The sequence below is a fragment of the Gracilinanus agilis genome, chromosome 1 (assembly GCF_016433145.1).
Source record: "Gracilinanus agilis isolate LMUSP501 chromosome 1, AgileGrace, whole genome shotgun sequence".
NCBI classification, from domain to species: Eukaryota; Metazoa; Chordata; class Mammalia; order Didelphimorphia; family Didelphidae; genus Gracilinanus; species Gracilinanus agilis.
In genome coordinates this window covers 26,116,963-26,141,689 of record NC_058130.1, presented here as the reverse complement: position 1 = coordinate 26,141,689, position 24,727 = coordinate 26,116,963, and the positions used below count along the sequence as shown (strand labels likewise).

Here is a 24,727-nt window from a genome sequence, read left to right as displayed (position 1 = left end):
ATAGGTGGAAGAGAGGTAAGGGTGGGCAATGGGGGTCAAGTGACTTGCCCAGGGTCACACAGCTGGGAAGTGGCTGAGGCCGGGTTTGAACCTAGGACCTCCTGTCTCTAGGCCTGACTCTCACTCCACTGAGCTACCCAGCTGCCCCCAAGGATGTAATTTATTTATGCATAAAATATTAAAATTTAATCTGCATTATCAGTATTTTCTTAAATCTACAAAATGAAAATTAAAAAAATGATAAACTAGGGCAGATTTATAGCAAGTATTGATTTCTGATGGGTAAATGCTTATACTAAAAATGTACCAATCTGATTTGAGCTGGCACCAGCATAACCTTGTCTACAAGGAACTTCAGAGGTCAACGGATTCAACCTCCTCCTTATCCAAATGAGCAAATTCACAACCAGAGAAGTGGTGGGACTTTCCCAAGGTCACAAAGATAGCATCAAGTGCTATCAGATTGGGTCTCTTTAAAAAGTAAACATGTATTCCAGGGATGCTTAGCCCATTATTAATCTTTCTATTTGAAATAGCCCATTAGCTTCGGGGAACAGCAGGCAAAAGTGTGAATTTGGAGTCAAAAGACCTGAGTTCAAATCCCAATGCTGCCACTCCATAACTGGAAAACCCTGGAAAAGTCACTTCCTCTGGTCAGTCTTCTCATCTGTAAAATGAGGGGGTTGGACTAACTGACTTCTAATGTCCCCAACAGATCTAAACCTATAATCCTAAGGAAGGAGCAAGTGGTAACCATATCTTTAAACTCATAAAACCTTGAGAATAGACCAGAGGTGAGAAAATACTTCTAGTGATGTGACTCACAGAAAGGCTGCCCATTTAGCACTTTCAGTCACATATATGAAATCACAATAGGGACAGCTGGGTGGCTCAGTAGATTGAGAGTCAGGCCTAGAGACGGGAGGTCCTAGGTTCAAATCTGGCCTCAGACACTTCCCAGCTGTGTGACCCTGGGCAAGTCACTTGACCCCCATTGCCCACCCTTACCACTCTTCTGCCTTGGAGCCAATACACAGAAGTTAAGGGTTTAAAATTTTAAAAAAATTCACAATGATCTCAATAGTAAGAAACAAAGATAAAAAATGTTGTCTGAGTTAATGAGAATTTTTAAGAATCTCTAATTTGCTAAGTAAGCACTGTGCTCGACATTGGGGATAAAAAGACACAAATGAGAAAGTCTCTGGTCTCAAGCAGTTTACTTTCTATTTGGGGGAAACGATACTTACAAAGGGAAATACAAAATTATCACAGTATATAAATTGAGGGAAGGAAGCAACATTTATTAAGCAACTAGGATGTGCCTGGCACTGTGCTAAGTACCTTATAAATATTATCTCTTTTGACCAGAGTAATTGAACATAGTAATTTCAAGAGAGAGAGAACTATTGTTACAATTAAAAATAAAAAAGACTGATATAATAATATAAATTAGTATTTTAATTAAAGCCATGCTGATAGGGATAAAGTCATTAGACCACCACTTGTAAGAATTTAAATCTGCCTCAGGCATTTTATCTTTTCTTTTGAGGAAGTTCAAAGTCACTTCTCCCTATTTAAATTGTTCTTCTGTGTGGTGACACAGGCGTCCCCACGCCCAAAGAACCGGAAACGGAAACCCGTTGGACCACGGGAAATGTAGTTTGATAGTTCCCACGTGTCCATAGAAAATATATATATACTTTTAAATGGCATTTCCCAAATTTCAATTCACACTAAAAACCAGGGGGAAAGAGGGAAGTCAGGAAAGAACTTCCTGTAGGAGCTGGTCTTGGAAAGACATTTCTGAGAAATTGTCTATAAGATTTTTTCCCCCGATTTTCTGTTTTTCTCTAATATTGGCTATACTCATTTTATTTGTACAAAATCTTTTTTGATTGAATGTAATCAAAGTTATCAGTTTTACATCTCACAATGTTCCCTATCTCTTGTTTATTCACAAATTCTCCCCCTGGCCTTAAATCTGATAGGAATCCCCCAGGTAGGGGGGGGGGGTGTGACAAAAGGAAGCATTCCTTATATAGAAACAGTCTAGGCAAAGGCATGGAGGTGAGAGAAGGATCATTATGCACAGAAGGCAGCAAGAAGCCTCAGTCCTACCCCTGGAGAGTTTACAGTTGATTGGGAAGACAAGACCTGGAGATGGGAAATGCCTATGGAACACCTCCAAAGCAATGCGTTGTATAAGTAACTGTGATATAGGATAAATGAGCATTGAAGCAATTTGTGGAAAAGGGTAAATCATTATGCAATGAATTCATCTAGAAAGGCACTGAGGATAGTGCACTAAATTTGATGCCAGAGGACTTGGGTTCAAATCCCTCTTCCTTCACATACCGGTTGTGTGAAACAGGGCAAAACGCAACTTCTGTGAGCTTCAGGCATCTCCCTTGAACTTATTTCCTAAGACTCGGGTAGACGACAATCTATGCCAATGAATGAAGCTTCTACTCAGATTTCCCCACCCTGGTAAAATCATGGATTCTTCCTCTATTGATAATGGCTACCAAAATCTCTGAACTTCAAACTCTCCATGAATCATCAGGACCCAACTGCATCCAGCAGGAATAAAACAGCTTCCATGTCAGAGTCTCTAAGTCTGGACTCTTGTATTTTCAATTCAATCTAATTTTTGGATTAGATGAAGGTCATTTCAAACCATCCTGCCTTTATGGAGCACCTGCTACATGCCAGGCATTATCCTGGACATTGGATGTACAAAGACAAATACGAAAACAGTCCCTGCCCTCAAGGAATTTACTTTCTGGCAGACGTGAAGTACAGGGATTGCCTAGCACAGCAGACACTTAATCAATGTTCATTCCCCATCTCACCTTCATTTTACCACTTCTGACTTACCCAAAGACCTCTAGTGCCCTCACAACCAATAGATTTTGTTATTTCAAATAACGAACATGGCTTTGTTATACACAGTGCCTATTTGAAAGTCTTTTTCTGCCCCGAACAGCCCTGGATCATTTAGTCCCATTTTATGGAGGAAGAAACTGGGGCTCTGAGAAGCCTACCCCACTAGTCAGTGATCAGGCTCTAGGTTAAACCCAGTCTCTGAGTCACAGACTCTTGCAGTTATTCCACGTGATCTCTGGCCCCATATAAATATCAAAGTGTAGAGCAAATAACACTCTCTCAGTAGATTAACTAATTTTTTATTTTATTTTATTTTTAAACCCTTAACTTCTGTGTATTGGCTCCTTGTGGAAGAGTGGTAAGGGTGGGCAATGGGGGTCAAGTGACTTGCCCAGGGTCACACAGCTGGGAAGTGTCTGAGGCCAGATTTTAACCTAGGACCTCCCGTCTCTAGGCCTGAAGAGTAGAATAACTAAATAATGTCTCATGTGTATTTTCCAATATTTTCTAGAAACTGTTGTGATTAAGAAGAATCAAATTAGTTTAAAAGTTCAATTCAGCTTAATGAAATTTATTATGCACTTCCAACATGCAAGATACTCTCCTAGCCACTGTAGATATAGCCAAAAAGGGAACCAATCCCTGTCCCCAAGAGATGGAAAATACAACACATGCACCAATAAGTAGGATTAAAAACAAATATGAAGTCATTTTTCAATCTTGTCTGACTTCCCATGACCCCACTTGGGTCAGCATGCATGGACCACATTTCCTAGCAGACGCTGGAATGGTTTACCGTTTCCTTCTCCAGATCATTTGACAGATGAGGAAACTGAGGCAAACAGGGTTAGGTGACTAGCCCAGGGTTACATAGCAGGTAAGGTTCTAAGGCCACAGTTGAGTTTAGGAAGCTGAGTTTCTGACTCCAGGCTCAGCACTCTATCCACTGAGCCATCTAGCTGCCCAGACACAAGGCTATTTAAAGTATTTTATGGGTCAGTGTACACAGTGGGTAAAGAACTATCCCTGGAGTCATAAAGCCCTGGAGTCCAGTCCTGCTTCTCATACATGCATACATGCAGACCTACATACACACATACATGTGACTGATCTCTCAGTTGTCCAGGCAACACTCCAACGATAAAAGATTAGAATATAAACTTCTCAAGATTAAGACTTACTTTATTCTTTGTATCTGTCTCCCCAGAGTCTAGCCCAGGGCTTAGCACATAACTGATGCTGAGGAAATGTTGATTAATTGCAGCCTATAACAATTGCAGCCGAGGTGGTGGTCAGCATAGAGTCTCTTACCCATATAATCACAGAGCTGACCCAAAGCCCTTTTTTTTTCCAAACAAAAAAGAGCAGAGGTTGGGAGGTGTAGAAAGGAGGAAAGGAGGGAAGGGTAGCAGGGAGAGGTTTGTATGAGGATCAGAAAAGATAGAGGAGATAGCACCTGAGCTGTGCTTAAAACAAACAAACAAAAAGAAAAAACACAGGGATTTCAAGAGGCATAGATGAGGAAGGAAGGCATTCCAAACATAAGAGTCTAACTATGCTCCAGCATGGAGGCAGGGGGTGGAATGTTGTGTGTAGGGAGCAACTAGAAGACTATTTTGCTTTTTAAAAATAAAACCCTTATAGGGGCAGCTGGGTAGCTCAGTGGATTGAGAGTCAGGCCTAGAGACTGGGAGGTCCTAGGTACAAATCCAACCTCAGACACTTCCCAGCTGTGTGACCCTGGGCAAGTCACTTAACCCCCATTGCCAAAAAAAACCCAAAAAAACAAAAAAAAACAAAAAAACAACCTTACATTCCATTTTATAATCCCTACTGTGTATTGGTTCTAAGGCAGATGAGTGGTAAGGGCTAGGCAATAGGGGTTAAGTGACTTGCCCAGGGTCACACAGCTAGGAAGTGTCTGAAGCCAGATTTGAACCCAGGACCTCCCATCTTTATTTTTATTAAAAAATAGAAGACTATTTTGACTAGGATAGAGAGTGGGAAAAGGAGGGCAACATAAAACCAAACTAGAATCATAAGTGACACAGGAAACTAACTTCCAAACATACCAGTGCAGTGATCAATTGTAAATTTAAAGGATTGTCATTGGAGGGGTGGTGGAATTAGGTACAGAATGAAGCATACACTGCCAGATTGACCATTGTGTCCATTTATTTCATTCTATTGAACTTCTTTGTTACAAGGAAAGACTCTTATTTTTCACAGAATTTGAGAGTTGGAAGGGACCTCGGTGACAATCTAGTCCAACCTGTGCTTGAAAGGAATCCCCAATAACACATAGAAAGAATTGTCCAGCTTCTGCTTGAATACCTCCAAGGGCGGGTGGGGGCTCAAGGGAAGAAAAGGGACTCACCACCCCTTGATGCTACCCATTCTGCTATGGGACACCTATCATTATTAGAGAGTTTTTCTTGGATACCCAGACTAAATTTACCTTTTTACGACTTCCAGTTACTGCTCCTGCTTCTGTCTTCTAGGGTCAAATAGACCAAGTCTTACTTCCTCTTGGACATGATAGCTGCCTTTAAATATTTTAAGGTCCCCACACCTAGTCTTCTCTTCTCCAATCTAAGCACATCCAGTTCCCTCAGCTAATCCTCCAATTCCATGAGCTCAAGGTCCATTACCACCCTGACTGGCCATTTCTGAACACTCTTGGGCTTATCTTTCTTCCTTCTTAAAGCATGGCATCTAGAACTGGTCAGTAGGGTGCACAAGAGTAATGTATAGTAGAACTATTGCCTCTCAATTCCAAGAAGCTATACTTCATCTCCTGCAACCCATGGTTTCATTAACGTTTTTGGTTGTCATATCACACTATTGAGTCATACTGAAATTACAGTCCAGCAAAGTCCCAAGGTCTTTTTCCAGAACTACTATCTAATTTTGACTCCCTCTCTCATACTTTTGAAGATTATATTCAAATATAAGACTTTGGAGATATATATATATATATATATATATATATATATATATATATATAATTTGTCTTATTTGATTTAGCCCTTCAATGCTATAGCCTTTAAGATCCTTTGAGATCCTGCTTCTACCATCAGTGTGTTAGCTATTGCTTCAAGCTTTGTGCCTATGAAGAATTGTTATTATATTTTACCTTGGGGGATAGATATGAGAAGTCATTAGAAAGGGATAATGATGGTAAAAAAACTTTTTAAAGAAATGGTACCTAGATATTAGAGTCTAAAATGCCAGATGGTGGTTTTTGTATTTTCTCCTAAAAGCAATGGGGAAGCATGGATATTTTGTTTCAGTAGGGAACTGATGTGGTCAGATCTGTGTTTTAGGAATAGCAATTTGACAATTGTTTGGAGGATAGATTGGGAGAGAGGAAAGAGTGGCAGGAAGAAAACTAAGTAAGAGAATGTTGCAATATTATCTAGGGAAGAGGAGATGACCTAAATTTGGGCAGATACATGTGAGTGAAAAGATAAGGACTGATTGGAGATACATTGGTGAGTAATGGATAAAGGAGAGTGACGGAAAGGAAAAAATGTTGCAGAATCCATGATAGCTTGTTTTTAGCAACAGTTTGCTCAATCCAAAGTACAACTGCTATCATGAGGGAGGGAGAGAATTAAGGAAAGAGGGAGGGAGGGAGGGAGGGAGAGAGAGAGTTGAATAAAGGATGGATGGAGAGATAGGTAGGCAGACAGACAGACAGATAAAATAGACAGATACATAGAGAGATGTATAAATACATAGAGTATTAGAAATGTGGAGCCTCATATTCAGAAAGACATGAGCAGTCTTACTTTGAAACTTGGGTGCTCTTTCTCACAAAATGGACTTGGAATACGTGTCCTGTAATAGGCTGAAGTTTTCACCTTTCTTCCCCATGTATTGGTGTCATGTAGAAGCTGACAGAGGAAAAGGAATTCATCAGTAAATTGTTAGAATTCAGAGAGGATGAAGTTGGCTTTTGTCCTGTAACTGACTTTGCTCCTATTTGAAAAGATATCTCCACCTTCCCATTTTATGAAACAATCAGTAGCATGTCCGATCAGAAGAAGCACTCTGTTCTCTGAGAATAGCTGGATAAGGTCTGTTGGAACAGAAGTCTAAGGTCAGAGTCCAAGTAGAACAGTCTCCCATGGAACTGGCCCAGCACTTCAGAGCTTGAGATTTTGAAAATGCATACATATGCCTCTACTTCTGGTCTTTTTATATACGCAAAGTTTTTAAGGTGAGCGATATGGACAATAATTTGTTTGGTGACCATTCTCCTGAAGGACTAGAGTATTTTTATGAAAGCACCATAAAATTATTTGGCATCTACACTGTCGGATGTGCCAGCATGTTGGCTTGGCTTGCTTAATTAAGCTTCTTTGTCACAAAGAAGGATTCTAATTTTAGGAATGGAGGTAGGTTATTGGAAGGTGGCAATGATGGGGGAATCTTCAATAAAATCTTTGTTATCAAAATGAAATACATTATGTCTACAGGTAAAGTAAACAGTGGAGAGAATTGTGGATAATTTGGTCATTTATTAAGTATCATTTATTGAGTAAATATCATGTACAAAACAGCATATTCTTGTGCTATATTCTTCTAGGCTCAAGAGAAAGGAGATGGGGGGAGGGGGCGGGGAATCCAACCTTTCCCTTGATTGAATTACTGGGACCATTGTTCATTCCTCCATGGAGACTGGCTGGCCTTTGAAAGCTCTTGATAATCTCGGATTCGTTTGCCCATGTACATACAGCCCTAAGGAAAGTCAATGTTCTCGAAGGCATTTCTCAGCTGTCTCTTTGGTGTCAGGCTTCTCTCTCTGCTTTTATCCCACCCCAGAACACTGTAAATAAAGTTGTAGGAGCTAGTGTTTTTAAATAGTCACAAGGCCCACACACTGGTGTCCTCAGGAACATATTGGGAAGCTGGGTCTTGATGCAACTTGTCAGCTCCATCCATTCATGGCTATTTCTGTGGCTGGCAGCAGAACCATAGCTGGCCAGGTTATCTAAGAGCTAATTGGAATGTCTGGTCCTTCTCTCTTTTTTGGCTGATGTGAGCATTCCAAAAAAAAACCCTCTCTTTGTTTGTATCGGTCACATTTCACTCCCTTTTCTGGAGCCAAAGTGATTTCATTGTGTAAACACAAGCTATGGTAATTGGGTAAATTCAGTGGGGAAACTTCCAGGTATGATGGACTGAGTGGAATTTTTGAGTGGGTTTTTTTTTTTCTCTTTCTCATGGTGGCAAACGTTCCCATTGGAATAGAGGGCAGGTCGTGAAGAGAAGGAAGTCCCTTTCCAAAGCTCTCCCTAACAATTCAAGCCCTTCAAGTAATATCCATTGTTTCTTGGGTAACAGGGTAGATGAGAAGTTTGTTTTGTTATTTTGTGAGTCACTCATCACTGAGAGTAAAGAGGAGCCATTGACACTGTGAGGCTAGACCAGAAGCCATCTTGAGATGTGGAATGCAGATGGTACATCTTGAGTACAACATGACTGGGGACAAGTGAGTCGAGATGTCTGGAAGAACTTTGAGAGAAGAAATAAAGCAAAACAATGAGCTCTGCCCCCCCCTAAAAAACAAACAAACATGTTATGGGGTCATTATTTACTTTACAACAGGATTAATAGTGGACTTCCATTAAATTGCAATTCCCTCTAGTGCATTTAACATATAAGTAAATCTTTTTTTTTTTAAACATAACTTTGTACTCAACTTTTCAGATAACACGTCCATTGCCTAAAGTGGGGCCTGCCTGTGATACATTCCAAAGTGTAGCAAAGCCAGAAGCATTTCAATTTTTTTTAACTCTACATCCAACACTGCCACATTCAAGGAGTCCAGCACTGAAAAGGATCCCTTAAACTTTTGCTTTGAAACAGATGGCTTAGCAGAATATTGTGCTCATCCCGCTATCCCGATCCCTTTATTAACACCCCTAGAATTCAAAACACCCAAAATCTATTTCCTATAACCTGAAGCCAAATCTGTTTTTTTTTTCCCTCCTCCCCATTGAAAATTCAAGCAAACCAAGAAATCTTTTTGGCAACAAAGTGGCCCCCTCACCATACAGATTGCTAAAAACCAGAAATATTAGCAGAGACTACCTTCCCTAAGGCTTCAGAGACTCTCATTAAAGGGGAGAATTCTCAAATCTGATGTCGCTGGATATTGGTATTTATATTGACGAGAAGGCTATTGTTATAGAATTTTCTGCTGGGCTGATATTGTAAACTATATGACAGATGGGTCAAGTTCGAATTGCAGTATTCTAACATTTGGAATAGCAAGTAACATATTTGATAGAGCTGGCAAGTTTTTATATATGATTCAACCCACAATATAAAAGCCACGAGAATTCCAAATTGAAAATAATTAAATGAGCTGAAAACAATCAGAATCCACACATTTTTTTTCAAGTGACAGATTTTTACATGCTTAAATTCCACAAAGGGAGCAAGAATATTTTTCCAGCTACCTTGAACTAATGTAGACATTTCCTCTTTTAAAAATAAAAAATCTTTACAAAGCAATTAGTCTCGCATTCCCCTGCTTCAAAGAGGACAAGGAAATTAATAATTACAGCTGATAATTTACAATATGTTCTAGATTTTTAAATGCTTTCCTGAATGTTATCTCCTTCGAACTTCACAACAACCCCCTCCCCCTCAGGCAGGGCAAACATCATCCTTCTCATCTTACAGATGGGAAAACTGAGGCTCCAAAAGAGATTCATTGACTTGTCCACAATCACAAAGCCAGCAGGTGGTGGGAGCTGGGTCTAGAAACCAGGGCTTCTGACCTTTGAGTACCTAAGAAATATTTCCTGTTATCAGAATGGGAAAAGCAATTTCTGTAACGCTGGTGTTATTATTCTCCAAGTGAATTTTCGACCCGTTAATGACGATCACATCCTTCACTGACAGTTGGCTCCAATAAAGAGAGGAAATTGTTATCTTCTGTGCGATGAGGTAGGGCCAGGGTTGTAGAAGCTGTCGAGCAGTGTTGTTGCCTGTCCAATGACGTCCCACCAGGGGAATGTTGACCTATCCTGGGACAAGAGCAGCTCTCCATTTTGTATCACCATTTATGCTTCCGTTCCGTTGTTTCGTTCCAAGTTGGTCATCTTATTTGTCACCATTTGTTAAAGTCATTTTGTCTCTTTACTTTCACTGTCTCCCCTCATCTACCTGAACAGCTCACCGGCCACCAGGAGGTCCTCCTCCATCCTTGCAAAGACAGATTAACAAGTTAACTCAGAGGCTCAAGGGCATACCTAGGCAAACATCAAGTACAGTAATGGTTTCCCTTTCCTTCATTCTGCTGTTTCTCTAGTTTAGTTGGCTTACCTGTCCATGTTTGTTTGTTTGTTTTTTTCTTAAAATTTCTTTTGGTCTTAATACATAGCAGGTAGTCATTCCAAAGCTGAGGCTGTTCAGCTCTCAATTGGATCTTGATAGGCTTTTGAGAGACTCCAAGGATAGCACTTCTTTCCAAATGTCCACATTTTTTTGTCTAGCAATGTCTGACATATGCAACATTTTCAAATATCAATGTCAGCACAAAATAACATTGTTGTTGCATAACATTTTGCATGACAATTTTTATACGTATGAGCTTAAATTCTGTTGTATGAAATGTCATTCTAAGTATACTATATTTGTTCAGCCTCCAGTGCTCCAGCTGCTACCATGACATGAGGACCACAGAGATATTACAGCATAGCAGAGACAGTTTTGAACACATAAAACCAAGCAACAGACAAACAACAACAAAAAAAATAGTTCTAGACATACGGTTGTGTTCCTTAGCCTCTGCTGCTTAGCAAGATCTTCTGCCCCTGCATCTTCTTTAAAGACAGCATCTTAGAGACGCATTCTTATTATCGGCATCTATCCTTTGGCCAACGGATGACCTAGAAAAATGGCAGACGACAGAGCTCTATCTAAGAAGTTTCACGAATCCATTTTCTATTAACTGAGTGTTCATCCTTTATGAAACACTTAAAAAAATAAAATTTTGGTTGCATGGATTAATTAGCAGATTTGGCTTTGCAGACTGAGGATTATTAAGTGATTTACTTGGATGGCTGCCTATTAAAATTAAGAACTGAAGGGTTTTATTAAACATACTGGCTGTAGATATATATACATGTAGACATATACATGCATATATATTTATACATATATGACACAATGGACAAACACATATATGTGTATACTTGCAAGTATCCGTGAAAAGGTTAGGTGCATATATACATATATGTGCATATCTATCGAGATAGAAAGATAGATAGCAGTCAATCAAAAACTACTGAGCATTAATACATATATTTTAGTGGACCTGCTTAAAGCATCTTAAATTTCCCCAAATATAAAAATTCTTTCAAAGCAAGTATGGGTGAAAGTCAGCAATTTGTAAGTCAAATCTTGCTAGGTAGTGAATGCTTCTCAAAGTTCAAAATACTCACCGTTTAAAAGATAATTGGGGGGTGGGGAGGGTAGCTAGGTGGCTCAGTGTTAGATATGGGAAGTCCTGGGTTCAAATTTGACCTCAGACCCTTCCTAGTGACCCTGGTCGAGTCACTTAACCTCCATCGCCCAGCCTTTACCGCTCTTTGACCTTGGAACCAATATACAGTATTGATTCTAAGATGAAGGAAGGGATTTAAAAAAAAAAAAGATAATGAAGGATTTTGAAGATGTGCTAAGTTGGGTTCCCCAGCAGATATGTATTAATGTGCAGAATAATGTGTTTATGAGGCAATGTGTATGTGTGTATGTGTGTGTGAGTGTGTGTGTGTGTGTGTGTAGGTGTGTATGTAATAGGTAATATGCAGAGGATGGGGAATTTTCAAATCCTTTGGAAATATGTACGTTAGCTACTGACAAAGAGAAATTCCCTTTGCTAAGTAACCTGTCAATATGAAAATGCCTCATCCTGCACTTATTACCCAGATGTATGTACACAGTATGTTTTATAATGCCTTAAAGACTGCAGGTAAAATTGTCATTGCTTATTTGTGAAGTAAACCACAGGTAAGTGGCCTCGAGCCCCCAATATTTAGCTTTATGAATTAGAATTAACCTCTACAGTCCTACCATGTCCTCCCACACCACCAGGAGTCTGGTCTCTCACTGCCAGCTCCATTTCCCTCTATCCAGGTGTAACACAGACGCTGAGTTGTAGCATCATCAAGACTTAACGTCGACTACCCCCTGTGTGGCTCTAGAGTGCTTGTTTCTGTACTGGGCACCATCACGAGCACGTAATAATTCAGGTTTCCCTCGTGTTCACTTCCCAGCCAGTCAGGTATCTGGAAGACTTGGTCAAATTCACCTTCTTTTCATAGGATTTCAAAGAGCTACGTTGTGGGCGATCTTGCTTTCCCCAAGCCAAATGATGAAAAGACAAAAGACGAAGAAATCTGAATGGATGTTTCATCAGTGTATTCTCAATTGCTGCTGGAAGGATAGATTGCATATCTGTCTTGGCCCAGGAGAGAAATGCTTCTGTCTACCCATCCATGGAGTAATCAATCAAGAAACCTTAATTAAGCACTTACTACCTTCCTATCAGGCAGGCACTATGCAAAACAAAAATAGTCCCTGTCCTCCAAGAATTTATATTTTAAATGGGATGATGCCATATATATTTGGTCAAGCACAAAGAAAAATAATGAGTATTTATAGTCTCCTGTAATATAATACAGTCAAGAGAGAAAGAAGCCCATGAAATCAATAACACTTTGCTAAAGATCACAGAATCACAGAGAGAACAACAAATGCAATTAATCAAGAGGGAAAGGAAGGGAAGAAAAGTGAATAATCATTTATATGGTACCTACTATGTGCCAGGCACTGCGCTAAGCACTTTTTATTTATTCTTTTTGTTAATATTACCTCATTTGTTCCTCACAACAACTATGGGAAATTGTAACTATTATTATGCCCATTTTATAATTGAGGAAACTGAGGCAAGCATAGATTTGAGACTTGCCCAGAGTCACACAGCTGGTAAGTACCTGAGGCCAGATTTGAAATCAGGTCTTCCTGACTCCGGGCTCAGAGCTCTATCCACTGAGCCAACAATAAACTTTTGTTCATTCAAAAAATTTCTACTATGTGCTTAAAGAATGTTAGCAACAAAAATATAAAAAATGAAACAATCCCTAACCATGAAAAGTTCACAGAACAACTATTTTTCTCTCCAGAAAAGTTAAGACCAACATACACCTATCTTCTCTCTCTCTCTCTCTGTCTCTCTCTCTCTCTCTCTCTCTGTCTCTCTCTCTCTGTCTCTCTCTCACATACACACACACACACACACACACACACACACAAACAAACAATGGTCCTTTAGTTTGCTATTTCCTAAGGAATTAAGCTAACTGCTAATTAACTCTTTTCCCTTAACCACTTAATATATTAACAGGGCTAGGAGGAGGAGGAGATGATGGAAGGCTTTTTTTAGGATTCTATTGAGAATCCAGATGGACCCAATTCAAACCTCTTCTCATGAGGATGGCTCAGCATGCACACACACACACACATACACACACACACTCACACAATCTTAGAATTTAAATTTTCTAGGTTAACCTAGCTTTATTTGACAAGACATGGAATGAAAAAATGTAATTATGCAATCAGTCATCTCTTCTAGAACATAGTAGGACCTATTAGCTGTGTGACCTTGGCCAGCTTACTTAACTTCCTTCATCCCTATCATTTCCTCATCTGTAAAATGAAGGGGTCAGACTTGATGGATCCTTTCAAGCTCTAAATCCATAATCCTATCAACTTTGTTTTTATTGTTTGTAGCCCTTTTCATCTATGCTAGTGAAATACTCACTAATTCTGACATCAGCCAACAGAGACCATGCTTGGTTACATGGCTTCTCCAATGTTTTCTTAAAAGAGATATTTTCCTGCTAAAATAAGTAAGTGAGCATCTTAGGGGGATGATTGCTCCTCCCTGCTTACTAGCAAGGATCATTGTATCTATGGCCATGTAAAAAACCATGAGTTCTAGGTAGAGTTTCTGAAAGTGTGGTTAAAGGGATCAACCTCTATTAACTCACATACATGCCCTTTATTCTTGTTGCAAGTCCCCCATTGAACTAGTCTGACTTAGCCTCTCTTCAGAGGAGCCCCAATCCAACAAGAGAAATCCAATCCAATCCAATCCAATGAGAGGAAGATGGGCAAAGACATCCAGTGTTCTCTCTAAAACCCTAGAATTGAGCATTCACTGATGATAACAATGGGACAGTTACACACAGAAGTCTTTCTGTCCAAAAAGAATGAATATTGCTTCCAATCTCCTTTCTACCCTGTTTGAAACAGCCACATCCTTCACTGTGGCTTAAATTTTTTTTTTAAATATAGGCCAATAAGCTCCGTAGACCTTTAGTACAAACATCACGCAAGAAGGTGATATTTGCCAGAAGATCCAGAAGCTCTTGATAGAGGAGATGTGGCATGACTATTCTGTAGGCAGCATTTCTAGGTAGTCTTAGCATATGCAGAAGCTTGGTGGCATACCAAGGTCACCCATGGATGCTGTCTTTAGAGAATGCTCTTGTGGGTACAAAATGTCACTGTCGGCAATTTGCAACAGGCAAAATAACATATTTCTGAAAACTCAATGGGCAGATGCCGAGCTGGAGCACTGTTTTGTCATAATCTTATAATAATTTCTTAAAGTGGCTTCATGGTTTGCTCACTACTAATGATGTAGCATTTAACATTTGCATGAGAAATTTGTTTTTTTTAAGCTGTTAAATTATTCTGGGATCTCTTACCCACTAGTTCTAATGGCCGCAACACTGGCTCAACACTTGCGATGAATTTTAACTCCAATTCTTGTACTACAGAAAATGTAGGCCGCTTAATCACCCCTGCCAAAAAACTAGAAGACACAATACGCTTGGCGGAATTAGTCATTGAAGTCCTCCAGCAAAATGAAGAACATCATGCAGAGGTGAGTAGCATCACGATGCAGTGGACATTGGTTTTTCCTAAAGATAAATCCCCCTGTGGTTAAGTGATGGATTGGAGGTGTTACCATATTTCTTTGCGCAGCTGGGCTTGCTAGAACCTGGTTAAGAGACCAAAAGGCTTTGACCCAGAAGGTTTGAGGAGGTAATTCATCTTCAAGAGTGGTCTATGTCTTGTCCATTTGGACTCCATTTTCTGGTGTTTTTAGCCATGAATAGGACAAGGTAAGTCTAGCCCAGGGGCAACGATTCCCAAATTCATTCCGTTCTCACAATTCCTAGTTGGTCCTGGGGTGCGTTTTAGTCCTTTTTGTTGTTGGTGGCGGTGTTTGCGTTGGTCCTTTGCGGTGTGGATAGTAGGCGGTGTTTTCTAATTTGTTGCTAAGCTTTGCTGCTGCTGTACACTAGACTCTCTATTTGTTTTCTAGTTTACCTCAGGTTGCTAATGCTGTGACGAGATAGCTCTTACTCTGTGTTGCTCACCATGTAGGTTTTCCAATATACACCTCAATCGGTAAAGCTTATTTCTTTTGTCAGACTCTCCAAAAGACCAATTTAATGGTATGTGCAATGCCATAAAATGCCACTTCTAACAAAATCCCAAACTTGTGAAGAACTAACCCCATAGGTCCAGCTTCTTGCCAATTCATTATGTCCCAACTGCTATAGAATTACTCATTTTAAAACTCAGATTTGACGATGCTCTCTTTGACATCCTTTTTTGGAATGATTCGTTCACTCTTTTTTTCTTTAATGTTTAGAAGGGTCGCATTAAAGGCGCTCAGTAAAAGCAATTTCACAGTCACCTAAAAAGATAATTCCAACATCTAATAAACATTGACAGTAAAATTAACTAATATTTAACATACCATAAATGCGCCAGTCCCAACTAATGCCTGATTGCATATTTAAATTTCCTCCCTGTTTTTCTACTGTTCATTCATTCTTGGATGATCCGGGCAGGGGAAAGAGGTATGTGACTCAAACTGAATGAAACAAGTCACCTCCTGTCATACTCTGTGCATGCCCTCTTAACGCCGCGTTTTTCCGATGGGATTTTACCTGGGTGCTCCTTGCTTTGTAACTCTTCCCCCTAAAAGGAATGTAACAGCACCTTCAGATGAACTGCTTTGGAAATTGGTTTCCCTCCACAGAAGCGTAAATGTGGGGTGGTGATCTGATCCGTGCATGAAGCAATCAGTATATTGAAAAAAGGACTGCAGTTACATCCCAACACAACCCTACCTGCCTGGACTCTTTCCTTACTTAGCCTGTCGTATTTACCTGTGTTGGTCTGCACCTTTATTATGCCAGATGAGTAGTGAACTTAGTAACCAGTAGCTAGCTAGAATGGTACTAATCTTCTTCTTCTAATATTGTCTGTATGTGAATCATATATACGGTATTTATATATAGAGAGAGTGGCCAAGTGGATATTTCCCCAAAAATTCATGTGGAAGACCATTACATTTCCTTAAGATCAAGAAGATGACTTCAAAGCAATGTCAAGTTTTGAGCAGCAATGAAGAATACACTAGAAAAGTGAAGTAAAATTCACAAGATTGGGTCTCTTTTACCCCCTTGCCTTGCCCCTCAGGTATAGCCTGCCCATGATGGCTTCCACTGTTTTTTTCCTGACTTTGGCTAAAGATCTTTCCATATTGGCTATGCTATTGGTTCAAATGGCAGCAAATGTATTCTTCAAAAGAGTGTAGGTTTTCCCAGTTCTTTCTCAGTTGGAAACAACAGAAGTTTTCCCCAACTTGCCAACCTTTGTGGAATAGCCAATATTCTCAATATTTTATTGTGATGGCTTCCGAATTGAGGGGAATCATGAGCCACATTGAGTTCTATGTGAATTATTTTCAAAGTCTATCTGTAGTGTAGGGAAAAAAGATGCAATAATATTTCACAAAGTTGCATCCAAAGAGATAACAGAGAAAAGTCTAGCCTTCTGGGAAAAGCATGAATTTTGGAAAGATTTTTTTCAGGCTTCTCACTATTATCTGAAACTATCTTGACAATGATTATCACAAAGCCTTTTGTTCTTATGTATTAAAAAAAGTATTGTCCTAGATGATTCCAAGATGTAGAACAAAAGTCAATTCATAGATTTGTTTTCAGGACTTCAAGACTTGTTCTTAGGACTAAGGATGATCACCTTGATGTACTTTGGAAATGCAGAAACTGAGTTAACTTATATAAAAGGTGCTTTAGATACATTTGGTATTATAATTTAAGTGTATTTACACTTAAGTAGAAACATCCCAGCCAAATTGCAAACCTACCTAACTTCATTTACTTTTATTCATTGAGTCCCTGCCTGTCTGCATAGCACCATGCACATCTGGACCTATAAGAGAAGTATAAGACACAAATTCTTGTCCTCAAGGAGCTTATAACCTAGTTAGAGCAATACACAAAGAATGGATGGTTTGTTGGTGTGGAAGTTCTCTCCACAAAAGCAAATATTTTCTCTCTTTGATTTAGTAGGTAACTCCTAGGTAGTTGCCAAAGCACAAGGGCCAAGTTATACTAGTATTTTATATTATTATTATGGGGATGTTATTATTGTTCATCTGAAGGAGATTTCATTGCTATTATTATTATTGCTAATAATAGCTAACATTAATATAATGCTTCCTATGTGCTAAACATTTTATAATTATTGTCTCATTTTGATACAACCCCTGGAGGTAGGTCTTATTATTATCCTCATTTTACAGATGAGGAAATTGAAACAGACTGAGGTTAACTGATTTGCCCAGGATCACAGAGTTAGTGTCTGAGGTTGGATTTGAACCTAGGTCTTCCAGGCTCCGGGTCCCCTCTATCCATGGTGCTACTTATCACATAAAGGGCTTAGGGCAGGATTTGAATCCAGGAATCCTTTAGCCCAAGCCTAGCATCCTAGTAATGCCACACATCAAAAAAGAAAATAACTAACATGAGAAGGTAAGCACAAAGAGGTCCTACAAATGACAAGTGCTATAGGATTTCAGAGTGAGGGAGAGATCACTTCCAACTGGGTTAGAAGTTGTCATGGAAAAGGTAAGATTTGCATAGGATCATTAATAATGGGTCTAGGATGCCAAATAAGTTTAACGGGATGACTGATTTCTTTGGACCCACCTCACTATGATTTTTCTCTGGCAAACTGGCTCCTTCATTGAGCAATGAATTCTCCAGAAAATTAGTAAATCATAACATAGAACTTTCAACAGTATAGGGTGGCACCAGACAAAGAAAAATGCAGCCTAGATTTAGTGTCTCCCCATCAAAGGACCTTTCAATCCACTTGAAATTCCAAATAAAGCAATCTTGATGTCCCAGAGAAAATTCAGAGCAGCTGAGAGGCCCCAGCTCTGCATATTTATCTCCACATGATAGCGCAAGCTTTTTGTCCCATTTGTCGTCTTGATGGCCTCTTCATCGGATTCTGCTCCCAGAACCCCAACAGAGAGAAGTGTCATTAAAAACAGCCTGTCCTGTATTGTTGCTTCTTTTTTTTTTGCCCAATTTATCTCTCTCTATGTATACGTATGTATATGTATATATGTATTTAGGCACACAGGGGTACATATATACATGTGAATGTGTGTGTGAGGTATACAGTACTCCATTGGGAGGGATTGTGTCTATAAACCACACCTCCTTACTTGGAGAATATTTGTAAAGGCACACAGGTAAGCAGTTGGAAGATGAAATGTTATGTTAACAGCCTGGAAGACGGTTTGAAGAAACGTTGCTCTCTGTCATAGGTATTCTCAGCCTCACCAACAATGAGTTAGAATATTTACAGAAACTGCATTTGCCTATACCAGCAAAGTAACCAACTTTTCAACAGCAATAAGTCAATCAAGCTTTTGTTAAGAGTCTACTTTGTGCCACAGCCACTGTCCTAGGCACTGGGCATACAAAGACTGAAATCAAAGAGTTTGTATTCCATTATAAAGTGAAAAGCCAGACTGTTGCTGAATGAGTCATGGGCCCTCTGTATTCACCAGGATGAAACTGTGATTGTTGTTTCTTTGGATCTCCTTCTCCAGCAGAGTCATTTGTGGTTATCAACTTCCTAATTCCTTTGGAAAGCACAAAAAATACTTCTTTCTCTCTTTCATTCTTTCTCCTTCCCTCCCTTCCTCCATCTCTCTCTCTCTCTCTCTCTCTCTCTCTCTCTCTCTCTCTCTCTCTCTCTCTCTCTCTCTCTCTGTCTCTCTGTCTCTCTCCTCTCTCTGTCTCTCAATCTCTCTCTCCCCCTCTGTCCTGACCTCTTTCTCTCCCTTTCTTTGCCTCTCTGTGTCTCTCTCTTCTTCTCTTTCCTTCCTTCAATCCACCCTCTCTTATATGTAGGTTCTGAGAATTTTTATAATTTGGATTTCTTTTTCTAGTTTGGATTTTATAATTTGGATTAGTTACTGGGTTTTTTTTACTTAAAATATCATAGTATTCTGGCCAAGCCTTAAGATTAAGGTTCATTAGGAAATAAACTTAAGAAAAGACATGTTGGTAAGAGTATCAGCACTCTGGAATTATTTATTCAATAATTAATTAACTGTGAACCATGAGCTAAGCTTTTTACTGAATGTGATCTTAGATGCTGTCCCTAGCCCTTGGGCTAATAATGTGAAAATGGAGACACGAGAAAGACTAAAGCAGATTTGAATAAAGGGAAGGAAAAAGAAATAAACTTTAATACGGTGCTTACTATACACCAGACACTGTGCTAAGGGCCTTTTATGTTTCACTGGAGTAGAGAAACACTGTTCAAGAAGATTTCCTTTCTTGTCCCCCAGAACAAATGGCATCTCCCAGATATCTTGGTCCCTTTAAGAATTTGTTCTCTACAGACTCACATCATCTCAGCATTGTGAAGAACCTCAGAGTTCATTTATCCCAGCTCATATACCTGCATAACCAAGTGGCAGTGCATTGTACTATAGTCTCAACGAGGAATCATCCTAGCTCCATTTAGAAATATTCAGTGATGGGCAAACCCAGCACCATCCAAAGCAGCCTTTTGTTTCCCTTTTGCACAGTTCGAATTGTGGGAAAGTTGTATTGAGGTGAAATTTTCTTTTGGTTTATATCACATTGTATTAAAATGCTAGTCAAGAGACTGACCAAAAGTCCTGGAGATGATCAGAACCTGATCTTTGAAAGTGATTTTTTAAAGAAGGAAGTGATTTTTTTGGTTTTTAAGAAAGCCATGGATAAATGTGCAAGATATACAGTCCAACATGGGGCAGAAGGCAATAGGAAAGTCAACAGCTCTGGCATCTAGACTTTCTCTTTCCAAAAGGGGGATAGTGAAGCATCAAAGGGAAGATGAAGGGTGTACATCCCTGATGATTGTAACCAGGTGTCCAAAGAGGAAACAGTGAGCCTTAAGGCTCTCATCTCTCTGCATAAGTATCCCAGTAAAGCCTCATTCATTCAGACTCCCACTAATTTAGAATTTAGGGCAATTCCAATGCAACCTACGATGTTCCTACTGAGGCAAGAATTTGAAATTATTCCTTCTTCTGTCGATTGTTAGGGCCACCCTGGAGAGTAAAGGGAATTTAGTAGATTTTTTAAACCCTTTCCTTCCATCTTGTAATCAATACTGTGTATTGGTTCCAAGGCAGTAGAGTGGTAAGGGCTAGGTAATGGGGGTCAAGTGACTTGCCCAGGGTCACACAGCTGGAAAGTGTCTGAAGCCAGATTTGAACCTTGGACCTCCTGTCTCTAGGCCTGGCTCTCAATTCACTGAGATACCCAGCAGCCCCCTTTAGTAGATTTTCTTAAGCCAAAGTATGAACAAAATGGAAATGGTTTTGCCAGTGTCTTTATGGATCTGATAACTGATTATTGTAAGCTAAAAGACATCTAATCAGCCATTGACCAACAAGCATTTCTTAAGAAACTACTTTGTATTATGAGAGGCAGCATGGTGTATTAGCAAGTCAGTCTTGAAACCAGAAGGACCTGAGTACATGACTTATCTGTGACACAAACTGGCTGCATGTCACTGAGCAAATCAGTGTGCATCCTAGCATTCTAAGCAGCTCACTAAGACTTGACTGTAAATGTCAAAGAAGATGCCGACTTGCCTAGGTACAGAATTCCCTATACCAATCCAGGTCCAATTCCTACCCCTGGGTGCCGACACTGTACTAGGCACTGCGGAAGCAAAGTAGAAAATGAATATGTATGGTCAATGGCATAGTATATTGGCTTCTCAAGAGTTGTTTCTGCCCCACTTTCTTCATTCATTTTACTTGTTAGTTCCCACTTATAGGAGTCAGAAGGATGTGAGACTAATGAAACGTCTGTTTTTTAAAAATGTCTTCTTGGACTTTTGAATATGGAATTGGTCACCTCCATTCCTCTTCCCCATGCCCATAATAATTCTGAACCAATGAGGTTTTACTGTGTGTTAAACTGAAACTGCAGCTATATATCTCCAGTCAAGCAGACCTTGTAGAATGGTCCATGACTTGATTTTTTTCATTTAATTTGCAAACCAGCCCCATGTTGATAAAGGAGAAGTAAGTAAAATGGAACCTCATGAAAGAAGAGAGGCAAGCATTCTGCCTCTTAGTGGCTGTTAGAACATCCCCAATAACCAATAGGTTTAAGAAGAGCTTGGCCACTGAACAGCCCGTTTCATTTATGGAATTCTTTTCCATAATCATCTTTCATGTTTCCAGTCTCCTTCCCATCTTCTTTTCGGGTGAATGCTCCAAAGTGTTTCTGATGTAAATACTTTCAGCCATTGCGGGCCATGGGTGGGGGGAGGGAAGGTGTGGGTTCTTTTTCTTTTTTCTTTTGCTCTATCACTTCCGAGTGAGCCCACGAGGTCCTGTGGACATCACCACTCATGCTGCATGCTCCTTGGCAGAAGTGATTACTAAACACGCATGCATGCCTTCGAAGTACATTCACATCTGGCCATGGCTGATGAGAATGTCACTCCCAGAGACCCTGCACAATGATTTCTGAGAATCCACGTGCATGAAAATGAGTTACTTCACTGATATTTTTTGGTTTTCAATGTACATGTGTTTCCAGCTCCCGACCCCCCTACCCTTAGGAAAAATACGTCCTAATCTCTCCATGTCTCTCAACTTCAGCCTGTTGTTTCTATGGAACAGATAGGAAATTGAAGACACTCCCTTCCTACCCCCACCCCAACTACTTAAAGACATTTTGACACAAAATCGAGTGTAAATTACAACGGTGGATTTACATGGCTTGGTGTTTACTCTATGTGAAATAACAGAAATAGTTCCTATCAGTGGAGAAATGTGAGTAAATGAGTTCGTGTGAGATTGTAGACAAACTTTAGACATCCTGGATTCTGGATTATTTTGAAATTTCAAATTAGCAGAAAACCCATAAACACAGTGAAGAAACTCCCGAATTTTGATACTCACAAACAAGAACTAGCCAAGCACACTGGTCAGTAGCATGACTTAGAATCTGTAGCATTATTGTAAATTGAACAGAAGTTCTGTCGGCTATCCCCTCCACCACGACCCCTGCCCTAATTGTCTTGACCCTCCAAGACATTCCTGAAATAAAGACAGGTATTGCCTTTGTGCTCTGGTCTGTACACCCAACTGTATTTCTGAAGAAAGCTGTTCTCTTTACAATAAAACTAGTGACCCCTTTGGATGCCCATTTAGACGAGCAGCTAAAGGCTTGCATTTGGGGGGCCTCGGGTCAAGGTGGAAGCTAACGATTTCTCTGCCTCTTGTTTTTCTGCCTAATTTCAAGGCCTTTGCATGGTGGTCAGACTTAATGGTGGAGCATGCTGAGACGTTCCTGGCATTGTTTGCGGTGGACATGGATGCTGCCTTGGAGGTGCAGCCCCCGGATTCGTGGGACAGCTTCCCACTGTTCCAACTGCTCAATGACTTCCTCCGTAGCGATTGTATGTATCATCTTCTATCATTCCACTTTCCTAAGTAGACAAGAAGGGAGAAGTAGCAGATGGATTGTGATAGCCTATTGTTACAGAGTGAGGCTTTCTGTAAATGCCTGTAGGGGTACTCTGGTGGAGTAGAAAACACATTAGTTTTATAGTCTGGGATTCTGGGTTCAAATTCTATCCCTGATAATCACTAGGGGGGCCTTGGGCAAGTCACTTAACCTCCTTGGGCTTTGGTTTCCTCATCTGTAAAATGAGGAGGTTATTAATTAGATGACCAAGGAAGTCCCTTCCAGTATGCAATCCTATAATCCACTGGGGACCATCACTCCTTCCTTAGCATTCAATTAGAAGGTGGTTCTCCCCTAAATAGTAGACACAACTAGAACATAACATGAAAAGGAAGATATGGGGAGTATGTACAGTGTGTGAGTGTGCGAGTGTTTTCCTCTAAGCAAGGTAACTAATTTTACCTTGTTTGCATTTGGTGTTTTTCATCAAAACATATTTTCTAAAGGAAAAGGAACTTCCAGCACTGAAAGCCCATACTACATGAGTTGGGGGTGGGGGGGAGATGAGAGATGGAGTGGTACAGGATGTTCCTTCTCCTTGGGAATGTTGGGGGAAGGGGGGAAGATATGCAGAGAAAACATAAGAAATGGTGTGGGATTTTGTTGTTGTTGTTTTAAAGGAACATGACTGTTTTTCTTTTTCAAAGGGCTACACAAATGGGTAAGATTTTTTAAAAATTCAATCTTCCTTCCAAACAGATTTAAGGACGAGTTCCAAGGCCGTTCTTATGTTTTGTTTTGTGTGTGTGTGTGTTTTTTTCCCTTTTCTTTTTGGCTTCCATATCGGCAGCATGTTTATTGTATGAGACAATGCCTCTGCTCAGAATCTGTAGGTGGCTAGAATGACTGTGGGTTCTCATTCGACTTTTACTTGTCTGTTCTAGATAATTTGTGCAACGGAAAATTTCACAAACACCTGCAGGACCTGTTTGCCCCACTTGTGGTTAGATATGTCGATCTGATGGAGTCCTCAATTGCACAGTCAATTCACAGGGGCTTTGAACGGGAATCGTGGGAGCCAGTAAAGTAAGGATGCCTCTTTTAATATATCCGAATTTGGGTGCAAATAGATGGAGAGTCAGACAGAGTTGATTTAGCACTGTGACATAGATTATGTTGTTGCTCTAATGAGAAGCAAGAGCTTCGGGTTATTTCTATTACCACTTTCATTTTAGCTTCCTACGGTCCAATGAACTGGTTTCAAAGAGCTCATGAAATCGAATTATTGCTTGGATTGATATTACTGTAGATTTAGCCACAAACAAGTGAAACTTTAATTTTCTTTTTTATTTTGCTTTGACCTCTTATTCTTGTAGAGCAGAAGACTCCCAACTGGTCTATCGTGACCCACTGGCCCTTCTTGAAGGCCAACTTGATTGCAGGTGCAGCCATACATGCTCCAATTTGTGGCATTCGGACATTTGGTGGCGGGGGTAGAAGGGAGAAATATTGCTCTGATTCAAAGGTTCTTGATCTGACCTTCTCAAACTACCCTTCTATGGAACTTGGAACCTGCTATCATTTCCTTTGTGGGTTTAAAATACAAATAATGCTTATAGTTGGATTGAATTTTTTGGGTTTTTTTTGTTCCTCACCTTGTTTTTCATGATAGCTGAAATGTTCCAAGTTGTTGAGTGAATGAATCTGTGTCAAAATGCTCTGGTGAGGTTTCATCTGGATGGTTTTAAAGTTTAAGAAGAAGCCAGGGTGGAACACGTTGGGCCATTCTGAGCAATGGAGGAAATAAGTGCTCCAGATATCCAGAAGAGGTCTTTCCTAGGTGGAAGTCTTCTTCAGCTACTTTCTCATCTTGAAAACAAGATCCTACAAAGCTTCTTGGTAGAACTCACATAGAA

The 24,727-nt window shown here is 39.9% G+C and overlaps 1 protein-coding gene across 1 annotated transcript in view; it reads left to right on the top strand.

The window, feature by feature from the left end:
* Window positions 1–24,727, top strand: part of CADPS (calcium dependent secretion activator) — a 477,787-nt gene that overhangs the window by 335,881 nt on the left and 117,179 nt on the right. Inside the window, exons 19-21 of the mRNA XM_044675693.1 lie at window positions 14,760–14,866; window positions 22,647–22,803; window positions 23,756–23,897. Coding sequence (XP_044531628.1) covers window positions 14,760–14,866; window positions 22,647–22,803; window positions 23,756–23,897 — 406 coding nt within the window. The remainder of the gene's footprint in view (window positions 1–14,759; window positions 14,867–22,646; window positions 22,804–23,755; window positions 23,898–24,727) is intronic.